The 13,334-nt window shown below is 37.7% G+C and overlaps 1 protein-coding gene across 1 annotated transcript; it reads right to left on the bottom strand.

The window, feature by feature from the left end:
* Positions 1-2,333: 2,333 nt before the first annotated feature.
* Positions 2,334-2,702, bottom strand: LOC132608071 (uncharacterized). The gene has a single exon (XM_060322144.1). It carries the CDS (start codon positions 2,700-2,702, stop codon positions 2,334-2,336), a length of 369 nt encoding a protein of 122 aa, XP_060178127.1.
* Between the last annotated feature and the right edge of the window lie 10,632 nt (positions 2,703-13,334).

Here is a 13,334-nt window from a genome sequence, read left to right as displayed (position 1 = left end):
AAGCCAAGTGTCTGGGTCCCGGAGAAACCGATTATGTGATAAGAGAAGTCCACGAGGGTAGGTAATCACTCCGGTGCAGAAGCCTTGGTTTGAAAAATTATCAGAGTCGTTATTACTGGAACCGGATGGAGGAGGACTTGAAGAATTTTGTCCGGAAATACGATGGGTGTCAAAGGCATGCCCCGATGATCCATCATCCCGGGGAGTTGCTACACCCGGTGATATCACCTTGGCCTTTCATGAAATGGGAAATGGACATCGTTGGTCCTCTGCCATGGGCACCAGGTAAGGTCGCTTCATTTTGTTTATGACTGACTATTTCTCAAAATGGGTTGAAGTGCAGGACTTCGAAAAGATCAGAGAAAATGAGGTTATTGACTTCATATGTGACCATATTATCTGTCATTTTGGCATCCCGGCCGAAATAACTTGTGATAACGGCCCTCAGTTTGTTGGCAGCAAGGTCAATAATTTCCTCGAAGGGTTAAAGATCAAGAAAATTGTATCAACTCCGTATCACCCGAGTGCAAACGGACAAGCAGAATCCACAAACAAAACAATAATTCAAAATCTAAGGAAAAGACTTGAAATATCAAAACATCGGTGGAGGGATATTCTACCGGAGGTGTTATGGGCTTACAGAACTACATCAAAATCAAGCACAGGAGAAATGCCTTTCTCGTTGGTTTACGAGGCCGAAGCTCTCATCCAAGTAGAAGTTGGCGAACCGAGCCTCCGGTGGGTCAAACAAGGAGGCCATGGCCATAAAACTCAACGTCACGGACGAACTATGCGAAAATGTGTTGGTCCGTATTGCAGTTCAGAAACAGAGAATGGAGAGGCACTACAACCGGAGGGCCAATTTTTGACATTTTCAAGTTGGGGACGGTGCTTCGGAAAGTTACTTTGAACACCAAGAATCCCAATAACGGGAAGTTGGATCCGAACTGAGAAGGGTCGTACAAGATAACAGGAATAACGGGCAAAAGGTCGTACCAGCTGGAATCCATAGACGGACAACGGTTGCGCAATAACTGGAATGTGGCTCATTTGAAAAGATACTACTGCTGAGGTATTGATGTCAACCCTTGTGTCATTTTTGTTGTTGTTAACCTGTCTTTTTTTTGCAGAAAGTCGGGTACCGGATGAAGTTAGGTCAGAAAACACGTGTTGCACTCTTTTCCTTAGTACGGTTTTGTCCCGAAGTGGGTTTTCCGACAAGGTTTTTAATGAGGAAACAAGTACAACGTGTTACTTTATGGAAACGAGGCAAAGTATCCGGGAACTCGGGGTATACCCCTCGAGCGCGAACTTGATAGTGCTTACTTGATCATGCAGCTCGGATAAACACTAGAGGACTATCATACCCACATCGAGGCCTACCCCGGAAATTTAAAGTGAGTTCCAACTCAACAAAGCAGATGAAGGAACACTGTTAAGTGCTACCCCGGAAAAGTCCTCGAAATTTTATATTTCCCATCTTTGTCTAATCCCGGACCTTCTGTGTCAGGTTTTGATGTAAGGACCAAACAATCAAAAATGAATTGTGTCCGCTTAGTATTTGCTACGGCAAAAACAGAAGGAAACGGATGAAGTCTTCATATTATGTACGTGCAAATACTTGCAATGTAACGAAAATTATGAAAATTCCATTTCGGACGTGTCTTCTTATTAAATACCCTACATCGGGGACTATCTTCGAAATTCGGCATCATTTTGTTAAAATACCCTACACCGGGGACTACCGTCAAAATTTGACAAAGGAAACAAGGTCGCGTTGAACCAAGCCAAAAAATTTTAACACCCTTGAATGGGGACTGCCGTATCAAAATTTGACAAGGTAGGGATTCAGGTGTCCGAAACTAATTTATGACAAGTAAGCAGTAGGAAAACCTTGGCCCTAAAATGCCTAACGTGATTCGGAGACGTCTGAATTCACAAAGCACAAATAAGTCCCGCGGGCAAATCATTCAATCAAATCCTCGGACAAAATGTACTGAACGAAGAGAAAAGCCAACACTTAGGCATAGTCCGAACATTTGACTATTCCTAAACGGGATAAGTGATTAAGCAAAATATCATAACAAGTGTTCGGATAAAATAATGAAGAGACAATCAAAAGGGAAATGCTTATTTCATATACGAAGGGTTTTTACACTTGAACTTTTCACAAGTCAAAAGGCAAAAACAAAATACAGGCTAGTGCAGGCCCTGATCTACCCGGTGCGACTGGAGCCGGAGTCCTCGGAGACTGTACGCTCGGAATCCTCAGACTCAGAATCGAGGGCTTTCTTAGCCTCCTCCTCGATTGCTATGGCTTCAAGTATCTGAGCTTAGAGATCCCATAATCCTTGTTGAGCCTGTTCGAAGGTAACCCTCCGGGATTTCCACTGCTCATACTCAACCACAATCGTAGTACGAGCCTCGGCAGCTGAAACATCCTTAAGAGACTCTTCTAAGTCGGCCTCGGCTTTTGCCAATTTAGCTGCCAGTTCTGATATCTTTTCTTCGAGAATTCTTTGAATTTGGGTAGCCGACTCGAGCTCGTCCTTAAGCACATCATTGGCCTCGGCTAACTCCTCGAATTTGCTCTTGAGCTCGTCACTAATCCGGGCTCGAGCCTCGGCCTTCTGCTTGACCACCTTCAACTTCTCTTTGTCTTTAGCATTTTCGAATTCAAGTAGTCGATGCCTCTCCGCCATCTTCACGGGATCGGCCTTGACCGAATCAAGTTCACTTCGAAGTTAGGAGATAGTGGCCTCGAGTTCCCTGAACCTCTAAGAAAAACGAGCATTGTCCTGGCTAAGGTCGGCCTTATCCGCTTCCAGGATCCAGTTCTTTTCAACCATTCTGGCCAACTCGACCCTCAAATGAAGGTTTTCAGCTTTCGCCGCTTCGAGCTCGGGTTGAAGGTTGGAAAGGACAGCGACCTGGCTCAATTGATCTTCTTTTTCTTGCAGAAGGTGCTGGAACTTCTCCGTTTCACGACCCTGGGCATCCAACTGGCCCTTTAAGTCGTCAAACTCGTGTTGTGCACGGATAAAGGCCTCGTTGACGAGTACTCTGTAGAAGAAATAAATAAAGTTAAACTTGGATAGAGCTAGAGCTGAGGATCACATTGAATTATGGAAAGATAAGATGATAAGCTTACCCGGTTGCCTGCGTGCATGCCCTCATTAATGAGGCACTGCCAGGGGACTCCGGCCATCTTTCTCTTATCCGAGTCCGAAATGAGAGACCTCAGATAGCTTACTACTCCCACAGGACGGGACAAAAAGCTGCAATCCTCGGGGACAGTGACCATGGCCGACCTTGTCTTTCTCGGTTCCACGCTAGGGGCCGGAAAGATACCTACTAGGCTATCCTTTGCACCAGTTTCGGTAGCCCGGCTAGCTGCCTTCGTGGCCCGAGGGATAGGGAGATGTCCGAAACCGGCAGCTTTTCCAGTTGCAGGTGGGGTATCCGAGAACATGTCATCGAGGTTATCAGACCTCGGCGCAGTAGGAGAAGTTGGAGCAGCCCCAGCGGTCTCGGTAGAAGCGGGTGCCTCGGATGTTGCAGTTGGGTCACCACCGGGCAGTGGGCTGGTATCCATTAGAGCCTTGGTATCAGGGGCTGACTCTGCTCTTTGTTCGACTTCAACAGTCAAAGCTAGCCTGGATCTTCTAGGCCTTTGCAGGGGAGTCTCTTCAGATTAAGCGTCACTTGAAATGTCAACAAATTCAATTGACCTTAGAGGAGTTGGAAAAAGAACTTCTTCCCCACCTGTGTGGAGAGCCGGAGCGGAAGGCCCTTCCTCAGCAGTAGGAAAGGGAGGAATTCTGGCTTCCTCCTCCGGAAGAGAGGCGATGGAGGGGCCCTCACCGACCCTTCGAATAAGAAAGTCGGGCTCTGATTCATCCCTCAGAGTCCGAACAACTCTCCTTACCCTTTTCTTTGGTTTCTGCCCTTTGTCTGAGGGCTTTCTCCGTCTCTTACCGGCAGCAGCAATGAGCCGAGATGACCCTGCCGTATTAAATTCAGGAACCGATACAGCAGGCTCGGCTGCTGGTTCCGGTCTTGGCTCCACCGAGCCCTTGGGTAAACCTGAATACCGAAGAGGTTATAAAAAGAAAAGAAAAAATGAGAGGATGCAATATATACCAAATCAAGGAGAAGATTACCATGATTTTGGGCAACCCCGTCGGCCACACGATAGGTCTCCCCATGTCCGTTGTTCATGAGTATGTTGACGGATGATTGCTCCAACCCATTCGGTCATGTTCCGGACGGCCGGAGGTATCCATGCCTCGGCTGATAAGCAGAAAAAAGGGGAAAAATCACATGTATGCAAGGGAGCAAGTGTTGACAAAGCATAGAGGAAGAATAATTATACAAGGGAGAATGGAGAAACTTACGCCTGTCGTTCCACCTCTCCGGAAAGGGCATGTACTCTACCGGACATAACGTTCCAACCACCCTCGATCTCTGTCCTCGTCGAGTTTGGAAAAGATCGGGTTCCGACCTCACTTTGCGAGCTTTATCACGCCCCCTCTAAAGAATCGAGGGGAATATAACCGGATGAAGTGCGCCATTGTGAACACCCTTTTTACGTTATTGGATAGTAACCGGAGGCAAGCCACGGTCCTGCAGATAATTGGCCCAATTTGGGCCAAAGTCACATTGTACGTCCGACACATCTCCAAAATAACCGGGTCGATTGGAGGGTCGAGTTTGAGCGTAATGGATAGGTGTAAACGTATAGAAAACCTTCTCTATGATCGGTAATAGACTCGTTGGGCCCAGGGGCGAACACTTGCACAGGACGGTTATCCCATCCATAGTCGGCCCGGACCTGGTCAAGTTTATCCTCTGTAATAGACGAAGGATATCGCCTTACGTCGAAACCCCTATCCGCGATCGGGGATGGCTTCTCCACGTCAAATTCTTTGTTGTAGTTGGGTTTGGTCGGCACTATATCCAAGGCAGTCGGTTCGACGAAAGTATTTCCCTTGGGTTATAAGGCTGGATCGGTTCCCTGAGAAGAAATCGAGGGAACGTCCTGGGAAGTAGTTTCGGTGTTGGCAGACATGTGGAAGATGTGAAAAAGAAGATTTGAGAATTTGAAGTAGGAAATAAAACAGTTGGAGGAAATATAAGAAAGATTGAAAAAGCAGTTGAAGAATGCAAAATGACAAGTGAAAGAGGTAACAAAGGAGCACTTTCAATCAAAATATAGCAAATGGAGAAGATGGCAAGTTGGTTTCTTACGATTTGGTGAGCAAGAAATGTAGTGAAGAAGTGAAAATGGGAAAATGAAATTGCCAAGGGCCTTATATAGGCGTTGGAACTGTAGCGGTTACAGAGAGCAACCAATCGGGCGGCGACACGTGTCCCACAATGAATGAGACGTGATATGAAACGACGTGCGTTACGGCGGTTCCCAAGGTTGGCCATTCGGGACGAGACACGTGGCCGATGTCAGAGGGACGTGACATAACTGTTCCTGCCAAAATTAAAAGATAAGAATGAGCTTATAAAATCACCAATTTTGTGACTTATCCACTTCCCGTTACTCCGGTAAAACTACGGTCCAGAAAGTGTGGGGACTATCTGTATACGGTAAAAACCGGGTATATGCAAGGCCGGTGAGATCAGGGGCCGAGGGTAGGACCAAATAAACACGAGTATGTTCGGTCTTTTCTTCAGACCGGGGGGATTGCACCGAAGGCGGCTGACTCGAGATGAGAGAAGTGTATCTGTTGATCTGGCGTCACCGAACCAAACTCAACGTGGTTGTTAGTCTGATTTCTCAAAGTCAAGTTCACGTGGCCGTTAGTCCGGTTTCTCCATGTCCTAACTTATCGTGGCCGTTAGTCCGGTTTACCAGTAGCGGTGCTGCCACGCGTCAAGACCATTCTGTCATTTTGTAATGACAACCGTACGGTACTACCTTATCCTTTTAGGGTTTCTTTATTTTAAAAGGCTTTGTATTGTATTCAAGGCCCATGAGGCAAACCTATAAATAGAGGACATTTCCCTACTTTTAGGGGTTGGCTTTTGAGATCTAGAACATTGTAATAGAAAAAATGTATTGAAGCTCTCTCTGTCTCGCTCTCTCTCTCATTTTAGTCCGGATTTGAAGTATACTTTGGCTTGTTCATCCACTCAATACAATATATATATATATATATACTTAGCTCAATCACCAATATCAATATATTTATTCTAGACGGAAACTTACATATCTATATATATTATTACAAATAAGTCCATATCAATTTCATATCAACCGAATAGTAGATTAAAATTCATCCACATATCCTATACATTCACTTACAAATTCAATTGTTACCGAAATTCGGGGTGAACAAAGCATATAATATAATTTTCTTAGTAATTGAAATTGTCATTAATAAATACGAGGAAATAATGAAATTTCTAAATATTAATTGTCAATAATAACACTTATGATAGTTTTCTAGTGGTTAGAAAAAGGCATTTGTAGGAAATTAAAACTAATTGTAGATATTGAAATAAGAATTTGAATTTTTTGAGAGAAGCTTTATTGCATTCCCATGTTACTATACAAGAAAACAATGAAATCTTGCCTTAACAAAAAACTCTTTGGAAAGGGTATAAGAAACACCTTTCCTAATGTGACAATAAAAAAGATAAGAGATGAACCCTATTAATTAGGAAGTCAATGATTTTCTTAATGTGTTAAAATTTGAGAAATAAATACTTGAAAACTTGGAGTGGAGATTTACTGCATTGCTAATGTCACGGTAAAATAAGCAATGAAATTCTTTTTTAAAAAAGGGAAAAAAATAAATACAAGAAAATAATGAAAATTTTAAAATTATTCGTAGCTTTTTAACAATGATGATAATTCTCTTGTGTAAGTAAAAGGCATATGCCTGAGAACTAAAATTAATTAAAACTTGAGAAATTGAATTGAAAAGGTAGAAAGGAGATTGTTACCTTAGAAGTAAATAATTGTGCATTAAATAAAAACTGTCAAATAATGAATAGAAGAAAATAATGAAATATTTAATGATTAGTTGTAATTATAATTTTATCCAGCATGTAATGCATTTGGTTATGACAAAAGAGTGTATCAACATTTCGTATTGGAGTTTCATGCTTTATGTATAATCTACATCTATCTATCTATATCTATATTATTATAAAAGCATGAATATAAATGTTGGTTGACCAAAATATCCTTTAAATATTGAACGACTCTTATACCCTATATCATAATATAGAGAAATTATTGAAGAAAAGGCCATACAAGTACCTCAGGAAGTTTTTAATGCACAATCAAAGCTCCTGAATAAGAGTAAGCTTTCAAGACTATATTGCAAAGAAACTATTCTGGTAGAGCGGATCGTTCTTTGTAGATAGCAAAGGAGCTCGGAAAATATTCATATATCGTGCATTACTTGCTAATCTCATATCAAAAGGCATGACAGTGTTAGCAGCATCAAAAAGTGGTATAGCAATATCAGCAAGTGGAGTAGCGACAACAATTTTACCAAAAGATCGTACGACTCACTCTATATTCAACATACCTCTTCAAACAATAGAAACAACAATCACAGCTATGTCAAAGCAGAGTGGTGGGTACAAAATTGATAAGAAATGCAAATTTGAGATTATATGAGATGAAGTGCCTATGGCAAAGCGACAGACTATCGAAATAGTTGACATGCGTTTTAGAGATAACCATTTGGTGGAAAAGTAGTAATTTCTAGAGACGATTTCCATCAAATACCACCAATAGTTCCAAAATCGACGAGAGTGGAGACTATAAACACTAGCCTGGTAAATTCATATTTATGGCCTCAAATAAAAAAGATTCAGCTAACAAGAAATATGAGAGCACGAACAGACCTAGCATTCAGGAATTTCTTACTTCGTGCCAAAAATTATCTTCCCTTGCATAGATGTTGGTTTTGGAAGAAATGTGTTCATCATGCTACTAAGAAATTAGATCCATCAACTGGCTTGTGCAATGGTGCAAGAAAGGTATATAGACGTTTTGTTAATAACATTATACATGCAAAATCATGACGGAAATGCGTTTTCAAGCATCTGTTTATCCCTAAATTTCAACTTTCACCTCCAAAAAATGAAGAATATCTTTTTAAAATTTTCTAATTTTTTATAGCACGCCTGAGCTTTGCAATGACAATGACTAAACCACGAGGCCAAACAATCCCAAATGTTGGACTATATTTGCCGTAACTTTCAAGAGGAATATTAGTGTAAATATAAGGTCATCACGAAGCAACCAAGGCGTCCAAACGGGAATACACACACACAAAAACATTTGTTTATAGAGAAGTCTTAGGTAATGTATGGTCATTGGTGACATTGCATATTACAAAACTATTAAGCTCCAAACAATATTATCTACCTTAACTAAATTGATCATTTTTACAAGTTCAAATGATGTTCAATCATTTTGAATACAAATATTATGCTAAAGTAATAAATTTGACTTCATGCACTTTAGATGATTTTGCATTTTTTTTAGTGTTTATATGTAGTTTTTAATAAATTTTACTTAATGTGCCTTCGTATTAATAATTGACTGAACCATTACGTAATGTTATTAACGTGCAACGCACGTTCATAGGAACTAGTTATTATAAAAGCATGAATATAAATGTTGGTTGACTAAAATAACCTTAAATTATTGAACGACTTTAATACCCTTACTATTACTACTAATGTTACTAATTACTAATTCTATTTCGATTGAACTACCTCCCTTACTATTACTACTAACATTAATAATTACTAATTCTATTTCTATTCAACTACCTAACTTTTGGTCAACCAACATTTATATTCATGCTTTTATAATAATATAGATTTACAAGAAGTCATAAGAAAAGGATTCAAGTGAAAATTTTACACGTTAAAGATAAAGAGTTGTAGTGGAATAGGAATTCAATTGCGGTAGAAGAAGAATTCAGAATGAAAAAGGAATTGGTTTTGGTTTTGGAGAAGGCTACGTATTTATCATGTAAGAAAAAGGGATGAGCAATAAGGAATCAAATTAGTAATATTTCTTGAATTTTGTTTTATGTTTTTCGTTAGTTTTTCCTTTTAAAATTTAGTGGTATGTTTCCCTGGAATACCCATGTGCTTTGTTAACAATAATTTTCTTTTTATATATATAATAATTGATTCTTTAGATAATTAATATATTGTTTGGGAAATCAAAGTCTTGTAAGGTTTATCAAATTGATAAAAAATGGAGGGGACTATACCATATTCTTAGACTAAACATTGTGTCGATGGGAGATTATGAGACCAAATATTTGTGCCTAATGGAATTACAGCAGTTATTTTATATAATTATTCAACATATTTAAGGTTTTTTCTTTCAATTTAAATATTATTTGTAGAGTACAAGTAATATAAGATTTGTTAGCCTAAAGGTTTATTCACTGATTTTGCGAGTTCTAATGACAATATAATATCAAAATTTAAGAGACCTGCAATATTTACAAATCTCTCTAATAGTATTATTTATACATTAATTGAAAGTCTAACTAAACTTAAATTCTGAGTTTCAAGAAAATTAGGATCTTCCAACTGGGTTTTTCTTATGGGAAGCAACAGTCTCCTAACATTTAATGGCACAACCAATTACATTCAGCCACCAAATATTTAAACGAATTGGAGACTATCTAATAAATATATAATTATTAGTACTTTCTCACTTTCTCATTTATTAATTAAAAATATTCTGTTATAAGTGAAGACACAATAATCTTCTTTAGGTAGGTTTTGGAAACGACACAATGCATGTCATGATTTATTCGTGTGTGTTGTTGAAACAATTTCATATCGAGCTGTAAATACAAAATTGTTTTATCGTCAATGTTGCGTGCTTCAACAATTTCATATAGAGTTATACTTTAATATCTAACTGTCAATGTTGTGTGCTTCAACTCAACATCAACTTTTAACTATTCTACTTTGCAGCATAACAATCCATTCGATAAATAACAACCGACAAAAAGATGAAATTCTACCCGGATCAAAATTTGTTGTGGGAGAAGTATGAGATTGATATTATTATTTTTAAAAGTGGTAAAATTTTATTTGAAGCACAAATAATAATAGGTGATTTCTTCTTATCTATCAAATTTTGGTGAACAGAATTAGTCGATATCTCTGCTGGTGGGAGGTAACAAATATCCTATAAAATTAATCAAAATTCACAAGCTGCCCGTACACGCAATTATTAACAAAAGAGCTGAAACTTGCACTTTCTATTTTCTTAGATTTTTACTTGTAACTTAAACAAATGTTTTAAAATTATGTATTGTGTTAAAAGTTTATTCTTTTTATATATAAATTTTATACTAATTGTAGGAGTTACACGTGCGAGAACATATATATAAGACATAAAATAAAAAGAGCGTGAATTCTATTAAGATAAGAGTACGAGCATCTATATTGTTGTTTCACTTGGTTAAGTGGGATATGAAAACTTTGAGTTCTCACCTATGATGAGTGAAACTTCTGATCCATATAATTCACGTGAAATATTTATGGATGAACATGCTACCACATATATTTTTTCCTCAGAGTATATTTAATTTCTTCGGCAAACAAATGATTGATATTTTTTAATTTTGCGTAATAGCAATTTTGAGCATAATGAAAATAAATAAAATATATGGTCACGAGCTCAATTCCTATTATATTGTTGAGTTATTTTAGTCATAACATGTTTTTCCACGTAGGTAAAAACATAAAGGATATATACCAAAAATAATATTTTAATAAGAAATATTAAGTGGTTACGACCAAATACTATTTTGGAATCTTATAAAATAAATAATATATAGTTTTAAATAACATTACCTAACTTTTGAGAAATCGACAGGGGATAAAGTTTGAGGCACGTTCATAGAGACTAGTTATTATAAAAGCATGAATAACAATGTTGGTTGACCAAAATATTCTTTAAATATTGAACGATTTTTATACCCTTTTAGTCTAATTCTACCGTATTTCTATTGGCTATTTTGGTGACTTAAAAATATCACAAATTAAAAATAGAGGTTTAAACAAATACTACTTCTGAAACTAAAAAAAAATTGCAATTACGTTCTATCCGTGGGAAAATACATAAATACCCCCCCCCCCCCCAACGTATATTCAAATTAATTATGACGCACCCAACCTTTACGGGGGACCTATTACTCCCCTGACCTTATTTTTTCTGTATTTTTGTACCCTTTTTCGGCTAACGTGGCACAAAAAAATTTTGATGCCCAGTTGCACAGTGGAGAGTGTTGCACACTCTCCGCCACATTGGCGCCATGTAACTGCCACTACTCGTCGTCGTCTTCTTCTTCTTCTTCATTTCAAGAAATCAATCAACCAATTTTCCTCCATTAACACACACACATTCAATTTCATCATCAATCATATAAAGCTTATTTTCAAGAAATCAACCAACCTATATTCTTCCTCTATTAACACACACATATTCAACCCATTTTCTTCCTTCATTAATACACACACAATCAACCCATTTTCTTCCTCCATTAATACACATTCAATTTCATCATCAATCATAAATATCTTTTCAAGAAATCAACCAACTCATTTTCTTCCAAAAAGAGACAAAGGTAAAGTGAAGAAAAATTTCCATAGAAGAACATTTTTTAATTTAAAATAGGTACTCCACTTTTCGATCAAGCTCAACAAAACATTCAAAATATCATGAAAATTCTTATCCTATCTGTTATATTCAAAATCCAAAATTAAAACAGATAGAGAAATAATTTAAAATAATATCATTGTGTTGGTCGGGTTTATTTGAACTCAAGCTTTTTAAAATTCCTTCACAGTAGCTGCCAGATAGACTGAACATATTTTTGAAATGCCAATTTAATTACATAAAGATAGTGCAAAGCATAAAACGAACTTTTGGGACACAACGTTTTTATCAATTGTGCCAACAAGAAATGCCCTTCATTGTTTATTTTTTTTTATTTCTTCAAAATAAACAATGAAGAAATTGCACGAACTACCCTTCAAATGGACTGGTTGCCCTTCAATGTAGGGTGGGCATTCGGTTCTTCGGTTCGGTTTTATCAAACTTCGGTTTGGCTATTTCGGTTTCGGTTTTTTGAAGGTGGACACCGAACACCGAACATCAAACCCAACTAATTCGGTTCGGTTCTTTCGGTTTCAGATTTTTGAAGTTTGGTTCGGTTCGGTTTTGGTTTCGGTTTTTTCAATTCGGTTTTTTTTATATGATATAGAAGCGATTTCATTTACACTAATTCATATTCTCAAAAGCAACAAAAAATAAAACTAACAAATTAAAATCAAAATCAAACAAACAGGATACACAAGAACAAAAAAGCATAACCATAATATAGGATTACTAGGTGTTATATACATATAGTAAGAATAATTAAGAAAACACATAAAGGACATACATTAATTCTAAAGACACATCCTAGTCACCTTTCTTTGTTAAGGATATTTGATTTTCTCAACTGAAGTGGAAAATTAGGGATACAAAAGCAAAAGAGAGCTTATTACAATTGAGTTTTTTTTTGCTTAAACTTAATGGGTCTGGACTATTTTAATTTTTTTGGGTAATGTATAAATTTCAGTTCTTCGGTTCGGTTTCATCAAAGTTCGGTTCGGCTATTTCGGGTTCGATTTTTTGAAGGTGAACGCCAAACGCCGAACCAAATTAGTTCAGTTCGGTTCTCTCGGTTTTGGTTTCTTGAAGTTCGGTTCGGTTCGGTCAGGTTTTTTGATTTTCGGTATTTATGCCCAGCCCTACTTCAATGTGTGTGTGTTAATGGAGGAAGAAAATAGGTTGAATGTGTGTGTGTTAATGGAGGAAGAAAATAGGTTGAATGTGTGTGTGTTAATGGAGGAAGAAAATGGGTTGGTTGATTTCTTGAAAAAATATTTATGATTGATGATGAAATTGAATGTGTGTGTGTGTTAATGAAGGAAGAAAATGGGTTGGTTGATTTCTTGAAAAAATATTTATGATTGATGATGAAATTGAATGTGTGTGTGTTAATGGAGGAAGAAAATGGGTTGAATGTGTGTGTGTTAATGGAGGAAGAAAATGGGTTGAATGTGTGTGTGTTATTGGAGAAAGAATATGAGTTGGTTGATTTCTTGAAAATTAGCTTTTTATGATTGATGATGAAATTGAATGTGTGTGTTAATGGAGGAAAATGGGTTGATTAATTTCTTGAAATGAAGAAGAAGAAGAAGAAGAAGAAGAAGACGTGGTAGTGACGTGGCGCCAATGTGGCAGAGAGTGTGCAACACTCTCC

Source organism: Lycium barbarum, chromosome 8, assembly GCF_019175385.1.
Source record: "Lycium barbarum isolate Lr01 chromosome 8, ASM1917538v2, whole genome shotgun sequence".
NCBI lineage: Eukaryota > Viridiplantae > Streptophyta > Magnoliopsida > Solanales > Solanaceae > Lycium > Lycium barbarum.
The sequence above is the reverse complement of the archived record's forward strand: the minus strand, read 5'-3'. Positions and strand labels throughout refer to the sequence as shown.